The sequence below is a fragment of the Hylaeus anthracinus genome, unplaced genomic scaffold (genome assembly GCF_026225885.1).
Source record: "Hylaeus anthracinus isolate JK02 unplaced genomic scaffold, UHH_iyHylAnth1.0_haploid 11982, whole genome shotgun sequence".
Lineage (NCBI taxonomy): Eukaryota > Metazoa > Arthropoda > Insecta > Hymenoptera > Colletidae > Hylaeus > Hylaeus anthracinus.
The window spans coordinates 9,107,101-9,120,495 of NW_026534330.1; the positions used below are offsets into that span (position 1 = coordinate 9,107,101).

General features: G+C 36.3%; 2 protein-coding genes and 1 long non-coding RNA gene across 3 annotated transcripts in view; 2 read left to right on the plus strand and 1 right to left on the minus strand.

Annotated features, from left to right (window-relative positions):
• The window catches only part of LOC128886301 (membralin), a 78,581-nt gene that overhangs the window by 3,758 nt on the left and 61,428 nt on the right, over positions 1–13,395 (plus strand). Inside the window, exons 7-9 of the mRNA XM_054141008.1 lie at positions 58–148; positions 4,126–4,183; positions 12,149–12,232. Coding sequence (XP_053996983.1) covers positions 58–148; positions 4,126–4,183; positions 12,149–12,232 — 233 coding nt within the window. The remainder of the gene's footprint in view (positions 1–57; positions 149–4,125; positions 4,184–12,148; positions 12,233–13,395) is intronic.
• Positions 4,358–5,414, minus strand: LOC128886304 (uncharacterized). Its single transcript, XR_008459788.1, has 3 exons — positions 4,778–5,414; positions 4,520–4,674; positions 4,358–4,447 (listed from the first exon to the last, which is right to left on the minus strand). It is a non-coding gene; the product is annotated as an uncharacterized LOC128886304 (long non-coding RNA).
• Positions 6,910–8,729, plus strand: LOC128886302 (cytochrome P450 9e2-like). The gene has a single exon (XM_054141009.1). It carries the CDS (start codon positions 6,967–6,969, stop codon positions 8,512–8,514), a length of 1,548 nt encoding a protein of 515 aa, XP_053996984.1. The 5' UTR covers positions 6,910–6,966; the 3' UTR covers positions 8,515–8,729.

Consider the following 13,395-nt stretch of genomic DNA (forward strand, 5'->3'; position numbering starts at 1 on the left):
TTTTAATAAGTTGTTATTTATTGTTCAAATTATAATATCATGTACTAATTTTTACAGAAATGTAGTGACTGGAGAACATTATCGATTCGTAAGCATGTGGATGGCCAGAACTTCGTATCTTGCGGCATTTTGCATCATGTTAATTTTTGTAAGTACATTTTTTCAATTATAGATACAGAACGTGTCACTTTTACGATGAATTTAATTAGATTAGTCGTACAATTATATCCAATTTTAATTGTTTACTATATTGTAGTAGTAAATATTTAATACTATAATTTTTTAATACAATAAACTTGAAAATTGAATAGCATAATAAGATATAGAATATGTATAAATCGGTTTTTTTATTTTTTTATTGTGGATGGTTTTTTGCTTGAAGTAAGATTTAAATCTAAATTGACGAGTCTTTAGAGAGTATTTTTAAACATTAAATTTCGTTAATTTCTCGTGCGTTTATTTTACCGCAGTAAGAAATTAAATTAAACCATTGATGTTATAAATTATACGTCATAATATTATGAGCATGATCTGTGATGAGTGTAGGATGCTCTGTATGTGTAAATTAGATTTAGTTTCACGTGCTACGTGTTTTCGATCCGGATATATACCATCCCGTCAAGGGGATGGTATCATACATATCCACGCAACAGCCTGGTACGTGTAAAAGGATATGGCAATCAATTCAAAGTAACGTACTGAGATAACCCGCGTATAACCATCCAAACCCTTGCATCCTCGCGACCTGCGATCCCTTTGGATTTGAACCGTCGGGCATAAATCAACGTTATTAGGGGCATCATATTCGTTACAGAGACCCCAAGCTGGTAATTTTGTATCAAATTGTCCCCAAATAAGTTGCGCTCTCGTATCGGACGCGATAATAATTTTCAGAAATTTTCCATCGCATCAAAAGTGTATTTCGTGTACGTATTTCAATTATAGATAATTACATCGGTAACGAAATCGTCTTAAATAACCATTCGAACATTATTTCGAATAAAATTTTTTATTAACCATCAACTTATGATATATATGAATAAGATAATCATATGAATGGATTATCGGCAGCTGTGTTCCCACATAAACAGCACGAATGCGAGATGGGTCGTGAAATTTCAGTGTATTCCCCGGGTGTGAGGAAGTGATTGGATCATATACGGACCAGCGAATAGCTGCGCTCGTGTTTAATGGGTTCACACTGTGCGAACAAATGAGTAATACTGCATACCACTAACCACGATTCAAATGCAATGCATTGTGTACCAGTCTATACCTGGTTTATATCTACATAATTACGGAGGATATAATCCAAAGCCAATTACTTCATGCACGAGTAATTATACGAGAAGTAACATTGAAGTATGGATGATAGAATATTAGAATACTTTCGTTGAGTCTGGTTACATATTACCAGTGTAGTCTTCGATTTTTCAAATACCAGCTGAACGAGCTTCCTTCCCTGAATCTAAATATTAACACTTTATCTACTGAGAGCCTATTTATAGGCTTTTTAGTTTCATTATCTATTTGCAGGAATTAATTAGTAGTGTTTAAAGAGTGTCGTGGATCATTGGCATAAACGTTTTCTCCTCGTACTCCCGAAGAAAAAAATCAACAACACAACAATGCAATTGTTTAGTTGCTTGTAGTGAAGTTCCACTATTTCTGTGCGTTGTCGTTCTATTTTCTTAAATCGTATAGCTTTTATTTCTCAGGTATTGGATAGAAGCGTTGCATGTTTGACGGTTTACGAATGTTGCGAAATTTATAACGAAAGCTCTTAATGAAAGACCGAATGCATTATTACTCTTTCGTCACGTTTCGACGTAATATTCCATGCATAGAGCATCGGAAATGCTTTGAATTCAGTTCGTGGTGGAGACGGGAGATGGGTGGATTCCGTGCCACAACACGTGAATGCTACTCCAGTACTTGGAGTGTCACCTGGAACCACCCTCGGTCAACCCCACCGTAAAGTCACGTGTACGGGACGGTCGTCATCCACGTATTACCCCGTATCTCCTGTGTCATGTACACGCGACATCGAGTACTCTGTTACAATGCAGCGTGTAACACTTCTCCCTAGCTGCCCTTTTCTTTAACTATTCCTTCCCATTTTCTTCATCTTGCACGTACGCTTTTCTATAAGTTTCCGTTAACTCCCTATTAGGATGCTCATACAGAATGGAGTTGGGCTATTGAACAATTTTTACGTGAGGTTGTAGATAAATGTTTCTAAAATATGAAAAAGATACTTAATAACAATTAAGTTTCTCTCAAAATAATTTTCTATAAACGCTAGATCACTTTAATCTATGAATTTTTCTCGTATTATACATTTTTAGCAAAAATTCTCGACGTTTTACGCCTAAATTATTTTGATCATATTTTCCTTTTATTTTAGAAACATCTACCTGGATGATCCCTAAAGAATTTTGAGTTATTTCATTCTGTTAAAAGGATCTGGTAAACTAACGTTGGGTATTAAATAATTACATTTTCAGTCAATTAATCAATAAATTGAAATACATATAAATTGCTATTGAGATATGAATAATTGTAATTGCGTATACATTTACCATGAGTCGATAGATTACAAGAAATAGATCCAACCATATCTTTTTCTCTATTTTCGTAGCATACAACACGAAACCAGTCATCTGTTATTTATATTTTTTGTTTGTTTTTTCTCTCTCAAATCTATTCTATTCTGGTTTCATCAAATAAAACACACATTCAACATGTAAATACATACATCAAACATATCGAAATTGATTGAAAAATATTCATGAAAAATTTGATTCACTACGGTTGGTCGTTGGAACGTGTTATGTGGTAAATACATATGCATATTTGAACTTACATAACACAAAAACTGTTATACTATGAACTGGCGATTTTATTAATTATTTTGGATATTTCGATGTACGAAATGCACGTAATACATTTACGTACATGTTATTTACGTATGCCAAAGTTAATCTCACATTCTAAATTGTAAATAAACTTAGGTTAATATGCGTCTAAAATAAAAAAAGAGGAATACATATACAAAATAAATATTTTAGTTTAGATATTACAGACAATTGTTACGCATCGAAAGTTTATGAACGATGCAGAATTAGCCAGCGCGAGGTAGAAATTGCGAAACCATTTTCATGTTTCATTTAAATTTTATTTAAACTAGAGTATTCGCCAGAGTTTTCATGGATGCTATTTTGTTCGTCACTTGGCTTGTAAATAACAGTGGCACATCTGCACAGTAAGATTAAACGGTTCTGTTACCAAGGTTGCCCATCGCAAATAGTAAATTATCTTCAGGGTGTCAGGTGCTGGCTCAATCCGAACCGATCGCAATTCAATTGCACTATTCACTCTCAACCCGGTAACCGAGTACGCACTGTGCAACTCGCAATTTATCACGTAACGTAGCTATGCTGCAATCTCCCTCTAGTAAATATATTTTTACTCACGACACATACTAATCGACTCCATACTCTATATGGAAGAACTTTATTAAAATTATGCACTCTGTTATACCGATACTACATAGTTCCACTACTCCAATAATAATTGTAAATAAACATTCGAAGAATTTCCTCTGGTGATACTAAAGGATTTTCGAAAGGTAGCTTTAAGATTTTGTTTTTTAATCAAACGTAATTGGTGTGGAATATAATCGATTTTTTTTTAGGATTATTTAAAATTAAAATCGGATATATTTCGTACCAATTGTATTTTATTAAACAACAAAATTTTAAAGCCCCGTTTGGAAAATTCTTTATTATTAACAGAGGAAATTTTTCGAATTTTTATTTACAATCATTCAGGATTTTGTTTTTTAATCAAATACAATTGCCATGGAATATATAATATTTTTTTATTTTAAATGAAAGTACACGTGATCATAATTGATCGTGTTATTAAGAAAGATATTGTGGAATAATTTGTAGAAAAGCTTAGGAGAATGATTATCGATCAAATCTTTCTGAATGGTATTACTTATTATTATCGCGGTATTAATTTTCCACTTGTTATCAAATTTTTCATTCCCTTACTGTATGAAGATTATATTACAATTCTATCTGCAATGTTATTTATTGTAATTTTTTCTTGTTTCAGACTACCTCCGTTTCAATGTTGCTACGGTACTCGCATCATCAGATTTTCGTGTTTATTGGTAAGTAATTTACAAATATGTTGACGATATTAAAAATAGCTTGAATGGATCATGTTCGGCACGTTTGAATTACGAAAGCATCTTTTTCATTTTTGAAAATCAAAGTTGTCTTACTTGGTTAACAGTGCGTTTAAGAAATAACAAAATGGCTGAATAATTAATGATTATCGAGAGTACATTATCGAATAGTATCAATTTATTTGTAATTCATACAACCTGCTTTCGTAAAATAAATCGGTGTGTCCCGAAAAGTTGGACCAGTTGCTGAATTAAAAGTAATGCATATTTGTATATAACATTTTACATTTATTATTTATACTCTTTTGTATGTACTACCTTATCAGAAGCAACGTATTATCGCTTCCTTGAGAGGCTAATCTCTCATTCGATCAGCGATTTCAACAGGTCAAAGCCCGCTATATCTGATAACTTACAAGGAAACGTCCCTCGGTGCGTTTAATTGGTCAACAAGATATTTTACCGCGGCAGAGCTGAAAATATCGAAGCCATGATTACGATTTTATGGGAAAATGTTTAAGACACTCTGGGACACTTGATTATTATAAATTAGGTTAGAGAAAAAGATGTACCTACCAAATAATTGGGTTTGGTTTATTCAAATTTATTAATCCCCATTATATTCACTGTGAACTTTGTTGTATTTCTGTATGTCTATTGTAACTTCTTCACAAAAGCGACAAAAACTATTTCTATTTTTTGTGAATATACTATTAGATTCAGTCATGTTTGGGCAATTATACAGATATTTGTCCGTTTATGGAAAATTCGAGGTCGAAGGCCATGACATTGGATGAGCTTTAAACCAAGAGGTACCCGTAGATCTCGAAGGAACAATTAATTTTCACTTATACACGTAGGAGTCGCAAACTAATAGTTTTCGATCTATTAAGGATTGTATGCATCCGCGACGTAGCTTAAATACTTTGACTGCACAATGGGTCACAAGAAAGCGGTGTGGTCCAGCGCGCAAAGTGTCAGGCTCTGGCGGCGCAAACCCAGGTTCAATTCCGGGAAGGAGCAGAAAAAAAAATCAAATCTTTTGTAATTAGGGAAGTTACTGGGCTAAAAATTAAGATGTTTGCTACAATGGAGTTGTTCACTGTATGCCTAGAAATTGCATCAATTAATGAATGTTGCTACTGTCTTCGTGTTTGCCAAATGAATACGGTATGTGTTCGTTCGTTGTTAACATCTTTATCACCCATATATGGACAACGTGCATTTTGAGAAAAAGAATACGAGTCAAGTATGGAGTGTTGTGTTGGAAACCTTAAGAAGATGTATCGTCGGCACAAAGCCCTCGGATTACTGCAACACTAGATGTCCGTCATAATTCTTACTTTCGCTACTTCCTTCCGCTACGCAACATTTCTGCGTCTTTCATCTAGTTTCTCTTCTTTTCTATGATAATTCCTACGTGTTTCTTTTCTGATTCCATCACTCGCCGACCTGACTTTTTTTTTTACGAATTTATTGAAAATAAAAATAATGTATTAGGCAGCTTTATGAAGCTTTTTCTGGGTCTTTTATTGGATATTTGGTGATAGCAAATGATTTCTTTTAATACAAAATTGTACGTGGAAAACCGTGTATACGAACCTTCAATTTTTCTTTCGTAAGTTTCATAAAGATCTGCTGAATAAGTTATTTTCAGAATATTCGTAAAACATGCCTCATTTTGTTATCGGTGTCGTAAAATCTTTGGAACTCCAAAATGCTAATGTCTTTACCATCCGAATATGAAAGTTTCTGGTATTGATACTTTCAATTCCTCGTGATTCTTTTATTTCAGAAATTTCTAATTTAACGAGGCTATATTCCGAATCACGTGAAGTGCCAACAACCCCCTCTGATGCAAGCCCCTTTGTGCGTCGTTTCTAGTGTTCTATGCTCAGCAGTGATTGTCTGTTTCGTGCCCAGTTGCTCACTATATTGGCACGTTTCATTGTCGGCTCTGATGCCCATTATGTTCATAATGTTTAATAACGACATGGTTCTATCGTTGAAAATGCATATTGTAATATCAACCGCGTTGCCAACGATTTTCAAAAGACGTGGAAAATTTTGTCGTTGTTAAAAAAAAAAATTCCGTACTGTTTGAAAATTAAATTCGAAGAATAATTTTTATAATTATAGAAAATAGGATTAATCGTTAAACTCGTTATTACGATTGATTCTTCAATCGATACTGCAGCTTTAAATTTGTAAATATATGTGATACAGTCATGAGCAATTGATTGACTTCGAATAATATTAAAAGATCACAATGCCTATTTATAAAGCTTTTCAAACTAGACAAAGCGCAATAATTTGTTTTCGAAAAAATTGTTCATTTAAAAGAACGTGTTCATTCAGCATCAAACAGTTGAAAACGATATAAGTGAACTCCCATAATTGCACTTTACCTTGATTATAGTTGCACGTATCTGATGCCAAGGTTGCGTGGCTATTGTTATCTTTTTCTTAAAAAATGAGGATCGAAATAGGTTCTCAAGTAAAGCGTTAAGCTTCGCTTTTTTCTTGTATACGAGTACCTGTACAGGTCTCTGAATCGGCAGTGATAATGTTGTCGTTCCTGTAATCTGTTTTCTGCAAGTATTGACGAGGAACAACGCAATATGCTCACGTGGCTGACGTAACAGACCTTCTACTCCCTCCTCCTCTGTTTCTTCGTACATTGATAAATCCGTTCATATAGTCGATCATATTTATAACATTCCTTCTAGTCATCAGACAGAGTCGTGTTTGTACCCATCCTCGCAATGATGGAGTTGTCTTCGGTCTCCTTTTCGTTCAAACTCTTAGTGACCGCCATAGTTACCATTAGCTTGGCGAAATTCGTCTCGATATTGCATCGACAACTGACACATTGGAGGAATCGACGCGTGCCCTATATTTGGTCGATGCCAGTATTCGGAACGGGATGGAGAGTTTTCAGCCGTCTCATGTCCTTTCCAGACTACGCAAAATTCATTTATCACTATTACCCGAACGTAAAGTACGTCGGGATAATGGATTTCGCCACGCCAACGGTCGTCATTCGGGACCCGGAACTGATCAAGGAAATATCCGTAAAGAGTTTCGAGCACTTCCCCGATCATTTGGGCTTCGTCAGCGAGGAGGTAGATCCTATTTTTGGGAGAAATATATTTTCCTTGCGTGGCGATCGCTGGAGAGTGATGAGAAACACTCTCAGCCCGTCTTTCACTACTAGCAAGATGAAGTTCATGTTCAGTTTGGTGTCGAAATGCTCGAAGGAATTCGTCGGCTACCTGTACGATCATCCAGAGTTCTCTTCCTCGATGGAAACTAAGGACGCCTTCACTAGGTACACCAACGACGTGATCGCCACCGCGGCGTTCGGTATCAGCGTGAATTCTTTGGAGGATCGTGAAAACGAATTCTTCACGAGAGGGACCGATGCCACCAAGTTCGGAGGTTTAGGGCGTCTTTTGAAGTTCATGTTGTTCCGTTTCAGTCCCTGTTTATCGAGACTGATGGGACTCTCGTTCCTATCGCCCGACTCGGCTAGTTTCTTCTACAGAATTGTCTCCGAAACTGTGAAGACGAGGGACAAAGAGAACATCGTTAGACCGGACATGATCCACCTTCTGATGCAGGCACGGGATAAAGAGAAGTCTTCGACGCATCGGATGACCATCGAGGACATAATAGCCCAAGTATTCATCTTCTTCTTGGCTGGCTTCGATACGTCGTCGACCTTGATGTGTTATTTAGTCCACGAATTGACTGTGAATCAGGATATTCAGGAGAAGCTACGCGAGGAAGTCGAACGCTACATGGCCGAAGGGAACGGGGACATCTCTTACGAGGCTCTGTCGAAAATGGAGTACATGGAGATGGTGACGTCGGAAACGCTCAGGAAGTATCCTCCGGTGGTGTTCATCGACAGATTATGCGCGGAGAAGTTCGAATTGCCTTCAGCTGGGCCTGGATACGACGGCGTGATCGTGCGTCCCACCGATGTTGTTTGGTTTCCTGTTTACGCGATCCATCACGATCCCAATTATTTCCCTGATCCGGAGAAGTTCGACCCTGAACGATTCAGCAGAAAAAATATTGATAGTATTCAACCGTATACGTATATGCCGTTTGGTTTCGGGCCTCGAAAGTGCATTGGCAATCGTTTTGCTCTAATGGAAACAAAAATTCTGATTGCTCATCTGTTGCACAGGTTCCGCTTGCACCCCACCGAAAAAACCAAACATCCGGTCACATTTAGCAAAGCACATTTTTCGCTGCTCTCTGATGACGGGTTCTGGGTTGGACTAGAAAAAAGGAATGTTTAGATAATTATTCGTATGAAAGAGTTTCGTAAGGATGTTTGTTGAATTTGCAAGTGTAATATTTATTATTTGCATGTATGGGTAAGTTTTGTAGGTTACGTTTTGATACTGTTTTTGGTGTTGATATCATTGGCCGACCTGCATTCGAACGAATGAATGACGATAAATATAACATCATTTTTAATTTCTTTAAAATGTATATATAGATTTCATTTGATTGATAAAGTAATTTAGCACAAAAACCTACAAAACTCGTGCATACACCTGGTAATGATTAAATTTAGGGTAATACCCTTCATTTTTTATCATATAATGTTATCACATTTTTCACAATAACGGCTCCTTTCGAAATTCAAAGATAAAACCTGCCTCGCTTGGGCCTTATATAATTTATAAATCTATTAAAGCATGTCTAATCAATGGGATATAAAAGTAGTTGGGAATTTTTACTTGGAAGGATTTATAAATCTTGCCAATAAGAAGGATAAATGTTCAGGGACTTGTAACAAATTTTTCATACTTCCTTTAAGATGAATCAATCTTATTTTGATAAGCGAGAATGTTATCATCTTTACAATCTGTTATCCAGTTTCCATAATTTCAGTACAAAACAAAACTATACACATGGTCCACGTGATAGTTTCATTTGAATAAATCAGTGAGTCAATCTGTTGCCATTGTATAGTATATTGTGATTCAGTATTTAAGAAGTATTAAGAGACAATACCATAATATAGTACCACTCGTTGTCAACACTGGTGACACTATTGTTATTGAATAAATTTGTTTTACAAGTAGCCCGTTATTTATTCGACCATCCATCGCATACTAACGAAAAGGATACGTGTGTCGTTTGTATAAAGATATAAATTTCTATAAAATGTTTTATAAAAAGAAATACATACTGTTGTTCTTGAAGTATATTGACGTGACTTTGTATTTAATACATTAATAGATTATTCGCATTACAATAATAACATTATCCCTAAGAAAAATATACTCGTAACTCCAAACTGGCTTATCTAATCGCACGCATGCAGTATTAATTTTGTTTACGTGCGAAACATGTATTCATGTCATAACACGACGTTTATCTCTTCCGCGGTACACATTTTTTTTCTCCTGCATGATTACAGTATATCAGTTGCTTCCTTATTTTTCTCGAATTTACGATTACTCGTTTTTTATAATTGTACTTGCACATTTAGCACTAGGTTTACTTTTATTTTACTTCATTGCTTCATTGATAGAAATCTGATATGAAATCTTCATAATCCATGTATTGAAATACTATTGTCTAGCAGCTCTAAACGAACACTACTAGACAAAGATTACAGTGTATAATAATCGCGAACGTATAGATATTTGGTTTCGTGGATTACAATAGTAACTCGGATTCAACAGGTCTCATAAAAAGATACGAACAAGGTTTTGGGGCTACATTTGCCAAAAGATATTAAAGTTAGATGAAAAAAGTTAACAGCAATAGAACAATTTGAATGTTTAAACTAGCTGATGTACGATGGGCTATTTTCTCAGGTTAATCGTTTGAAATACAAATTTGCATAGCAAAACACCGCAGGGTAACTCTTATTTTCTCCTTCCACCAGTAGGTTGGTTCGGATGTTTTAGGCAGTTCCAGAACTGTCGAAGTTTGCCTCATTTTCTACCTTTTATTCATGTTTATCTCTGGCAGTCTGTTTTCGTTACATCGAGCCCTTTCTTTCCATTTATCTTCAACAACAAATTTCTTTACGATCAAAATAATATAGAAATTGTTGTCGATTGCAATGCCTTAATAAGATGGACACCCTACCAGCCACAATTTATTACAAATCAAATCATTGACTGCCATGTCTCAATTTAATTAAAAGAAAATTGTACTGGTATCTAGTTCGGAATATTTGGAGTAGTTTCGAAGGAAACAGCTTGTAGCAATTCATTTCGGAATATATTTCGTAAAGCCTAGTGACCGAAATGTTGAAGGATCTCCGTTTACGACGCGAGCAAGCAAGAAAGCGACGTTTGTCAGGAACGTTTGCGAGGAATGTTCGTGGTTCTTGCGTGTTCACTTGTCCGCGGACACAACGGAAAAATAATTTGATGGTACGGTAGCAAGGCGGAGTTCAGATTACGTGGCGCAAGATGGAGGAGTCAGGAGTTTTAATAAGCAGCGGGAGTGGCTTTAGTGGGTGACATCTTAAAATCTAAAATTCATTAAATTGTAACACCAAGGTTGTGGCGGAAATTTGTAAGCAGCGATACTTGGGTTACTATAAAGAAGAGACGACATGCGTCGTCGTTTGGGAATAGCTGAACTTCTTAATTACATCGCTGCGCTTCAATTAAGTTATAGAAGAAAGCACCCCCATGAAAGTTTCAGTCGTCCCCCGAAGAATTAAGCACTCGGCGCCGCACCTTCGTTACCACTGACCCAGAGACTTACCTTTTTTTTTTAATACAAAACTCAAACGACCCGCTGAAAGCTTCAATTACGTTGTAACGTCACCGTCTTTCATACATTGTAACGAATTTTTAATTTCCGTGAAAATATATTTGAAACGTAAAGCAAATATTTTAAGAGGTTTTGAGAAATAGAATACTGCAAGTAAAAGAATTTGGAAAAGGGTTTGGAAGAAAAACTGATATATATAGAAATATTCAATTTAGGCCATATGTTTATTTTGACTTTTTGTACATTATGAATATTTATGAAATTTTATAATGTTCATAATACTTATTATTTAAAAATAGTGTATAAAATGTACACTTAGGTCGTTGTGGCCATCTGAAATAGAAAATTGAAAGAAATTTTGCATGTACGTGTAGCTTGGGATAATTCACCATGGATAACGTAAGTTTATATTTAACAAAATGAGGTTATTTTTAGGCTATTAAAGCTGACCAAGGTTCATCCTAAACAGAGACTAATTTTTTATTTATTTATAAATTCACAGTCAATATATGCATTTAAAGTTTCATTCAACACCATACTCTAAACTTGAATTTTTCAAAATTAGGTACGATAGACACCGTTTTCAAGTATTCCAGTTCGAGTATCGACATTTAACAGTTTCGTCGATGAAAAGAACAACGCAAACTGAAGGTGTCAGCATAAACCTTAAGTAATTAAGCAATAATTAGTGTCCTGCATGAAGCGGCCATAAAGGGACGAATTGAATAAAACAATGAAAAGTTGTATATAGATTAGGCGCGCTAAGAAAAGCGAAACCTTGTCTACCGTCTCAAGGCACCGATCGAAAGTTCGCCAAAACTTAAATCGAGATCGAGGAAGTTTTGAAATTAATTCTTATTGAGCTTTGAACCGAGTCGTCGAACGCGACACGATTTCTTCACGGGCCCTCAACTTGTGTAATAAGTTTCCGCTCAGAAACTTTTCGTCACGGAGTATCTAATAAATATTAAATTCGAACCGTTCGTCGTCCAGCATAACGATTTCGATACAATATCCCGTCGTCGTGCATTTAGAGAACGGAATATAAAGTGCATTTTGATGAGTCTCTTAAACACCTCGTTGCGCCCGAACCCTAGACGATCTGAATGAAACGAGTGCCGCTCGCGCTAATATTCTCATCGATTTTTCGTGTGAAATGTACTTCTTTTCACTTTGTTTCAGTGGACATGCTCCATATGCTGGAGTTCAGTTTACCGATATCGTTTCCGGCTGCATCCCTGCTCACAGTGATCCTGGCTCTTGTTGGTAAGTCGAACAACTTTCGTTTTTACATGCAGTCGCGGCCATAGAAACGACACCATTTCGAAAATACTGTTTGGATTAACTTCAACGTGAACAGCAGCTGTCTATGCTGTTGGATATTTGATTTATGTTGCCGAAAGTATTATTTATTAAATAATACACTTTTTAAAGAGTGGACTAATTTCTATGGTCATTACTGCATATACAACCTCTTTTCAATGTTTTAGTTTATACTGCCAGACATTAGATTTATGTCGCAGAAAATATAATTTATTAAAATAAAATAATCCAGTGTAAGTATCATATTTGTACCGTATCCATCGAATGAACAGTATTTTTAAGGAATCGAATGGTATTTAATCTGGTCGAGTCCAGCGGAGCTGTTTATTTTTTAGAACCCTTTTATGAATATAAAAGAAAGAATTCCTTAGAACAATCGTGCTTCAAACTCCAACTTGATCTGCTGAAAATCAGAATATTTCCATAAACTAGAGACCAGCATGTCAGATGCATCGTAGCTCCCTGCATCGTAGCTCGATATTCAAAAGTTGGGACGTTGGCAGGGACATGGTCGAAGGTGTTAAGTTTTGCCGGCGGTGCGTTAAAATTGAGCGCGTGTCAAGGTACCAAAGGTGCAAAATATTAAAAGCCTTTTTACTAAATCAGGGGCTCTCTCGGTTTCGTTCCCTCGCTGATACGACGTTAGCTCAGTTACAAAGCTGATTGGCCGGGACGGTTAACCCAGGATTCTGCATAAATTTCTGATGAAGGCGCAACAGTTGGGTAACCCGCTCGGAGCCCATTTAGCAACGGTGGCGGCGTCGGTGGTTTCCCTACCACCACGACGCCCATTTCCATTTCAACCTGAATCTCCTCTTCACGCTTCGCATGTCCGTCTGCACCACCCAATTGATTCGTGTAAAGTGCGATATCGCTAATCCTTACGCGACGTTATCTAACGATTCTGAAAATACTGATGAAACTCGATTTTCAGGTCACCCTTTCTCTTTAGTTACCCCTATCTCCTTTTCTTTCGGTGCTGTCCTCTTTCAATGGCATCGCTTGAGTGCTCTGTAGTACACGTAAGGAACAAAATTACTCGCGTTCTGATTGGTCGGGGTTTTCTGTTAATATCTCCAGAATGAAACCCCGGACAATATTGTCGC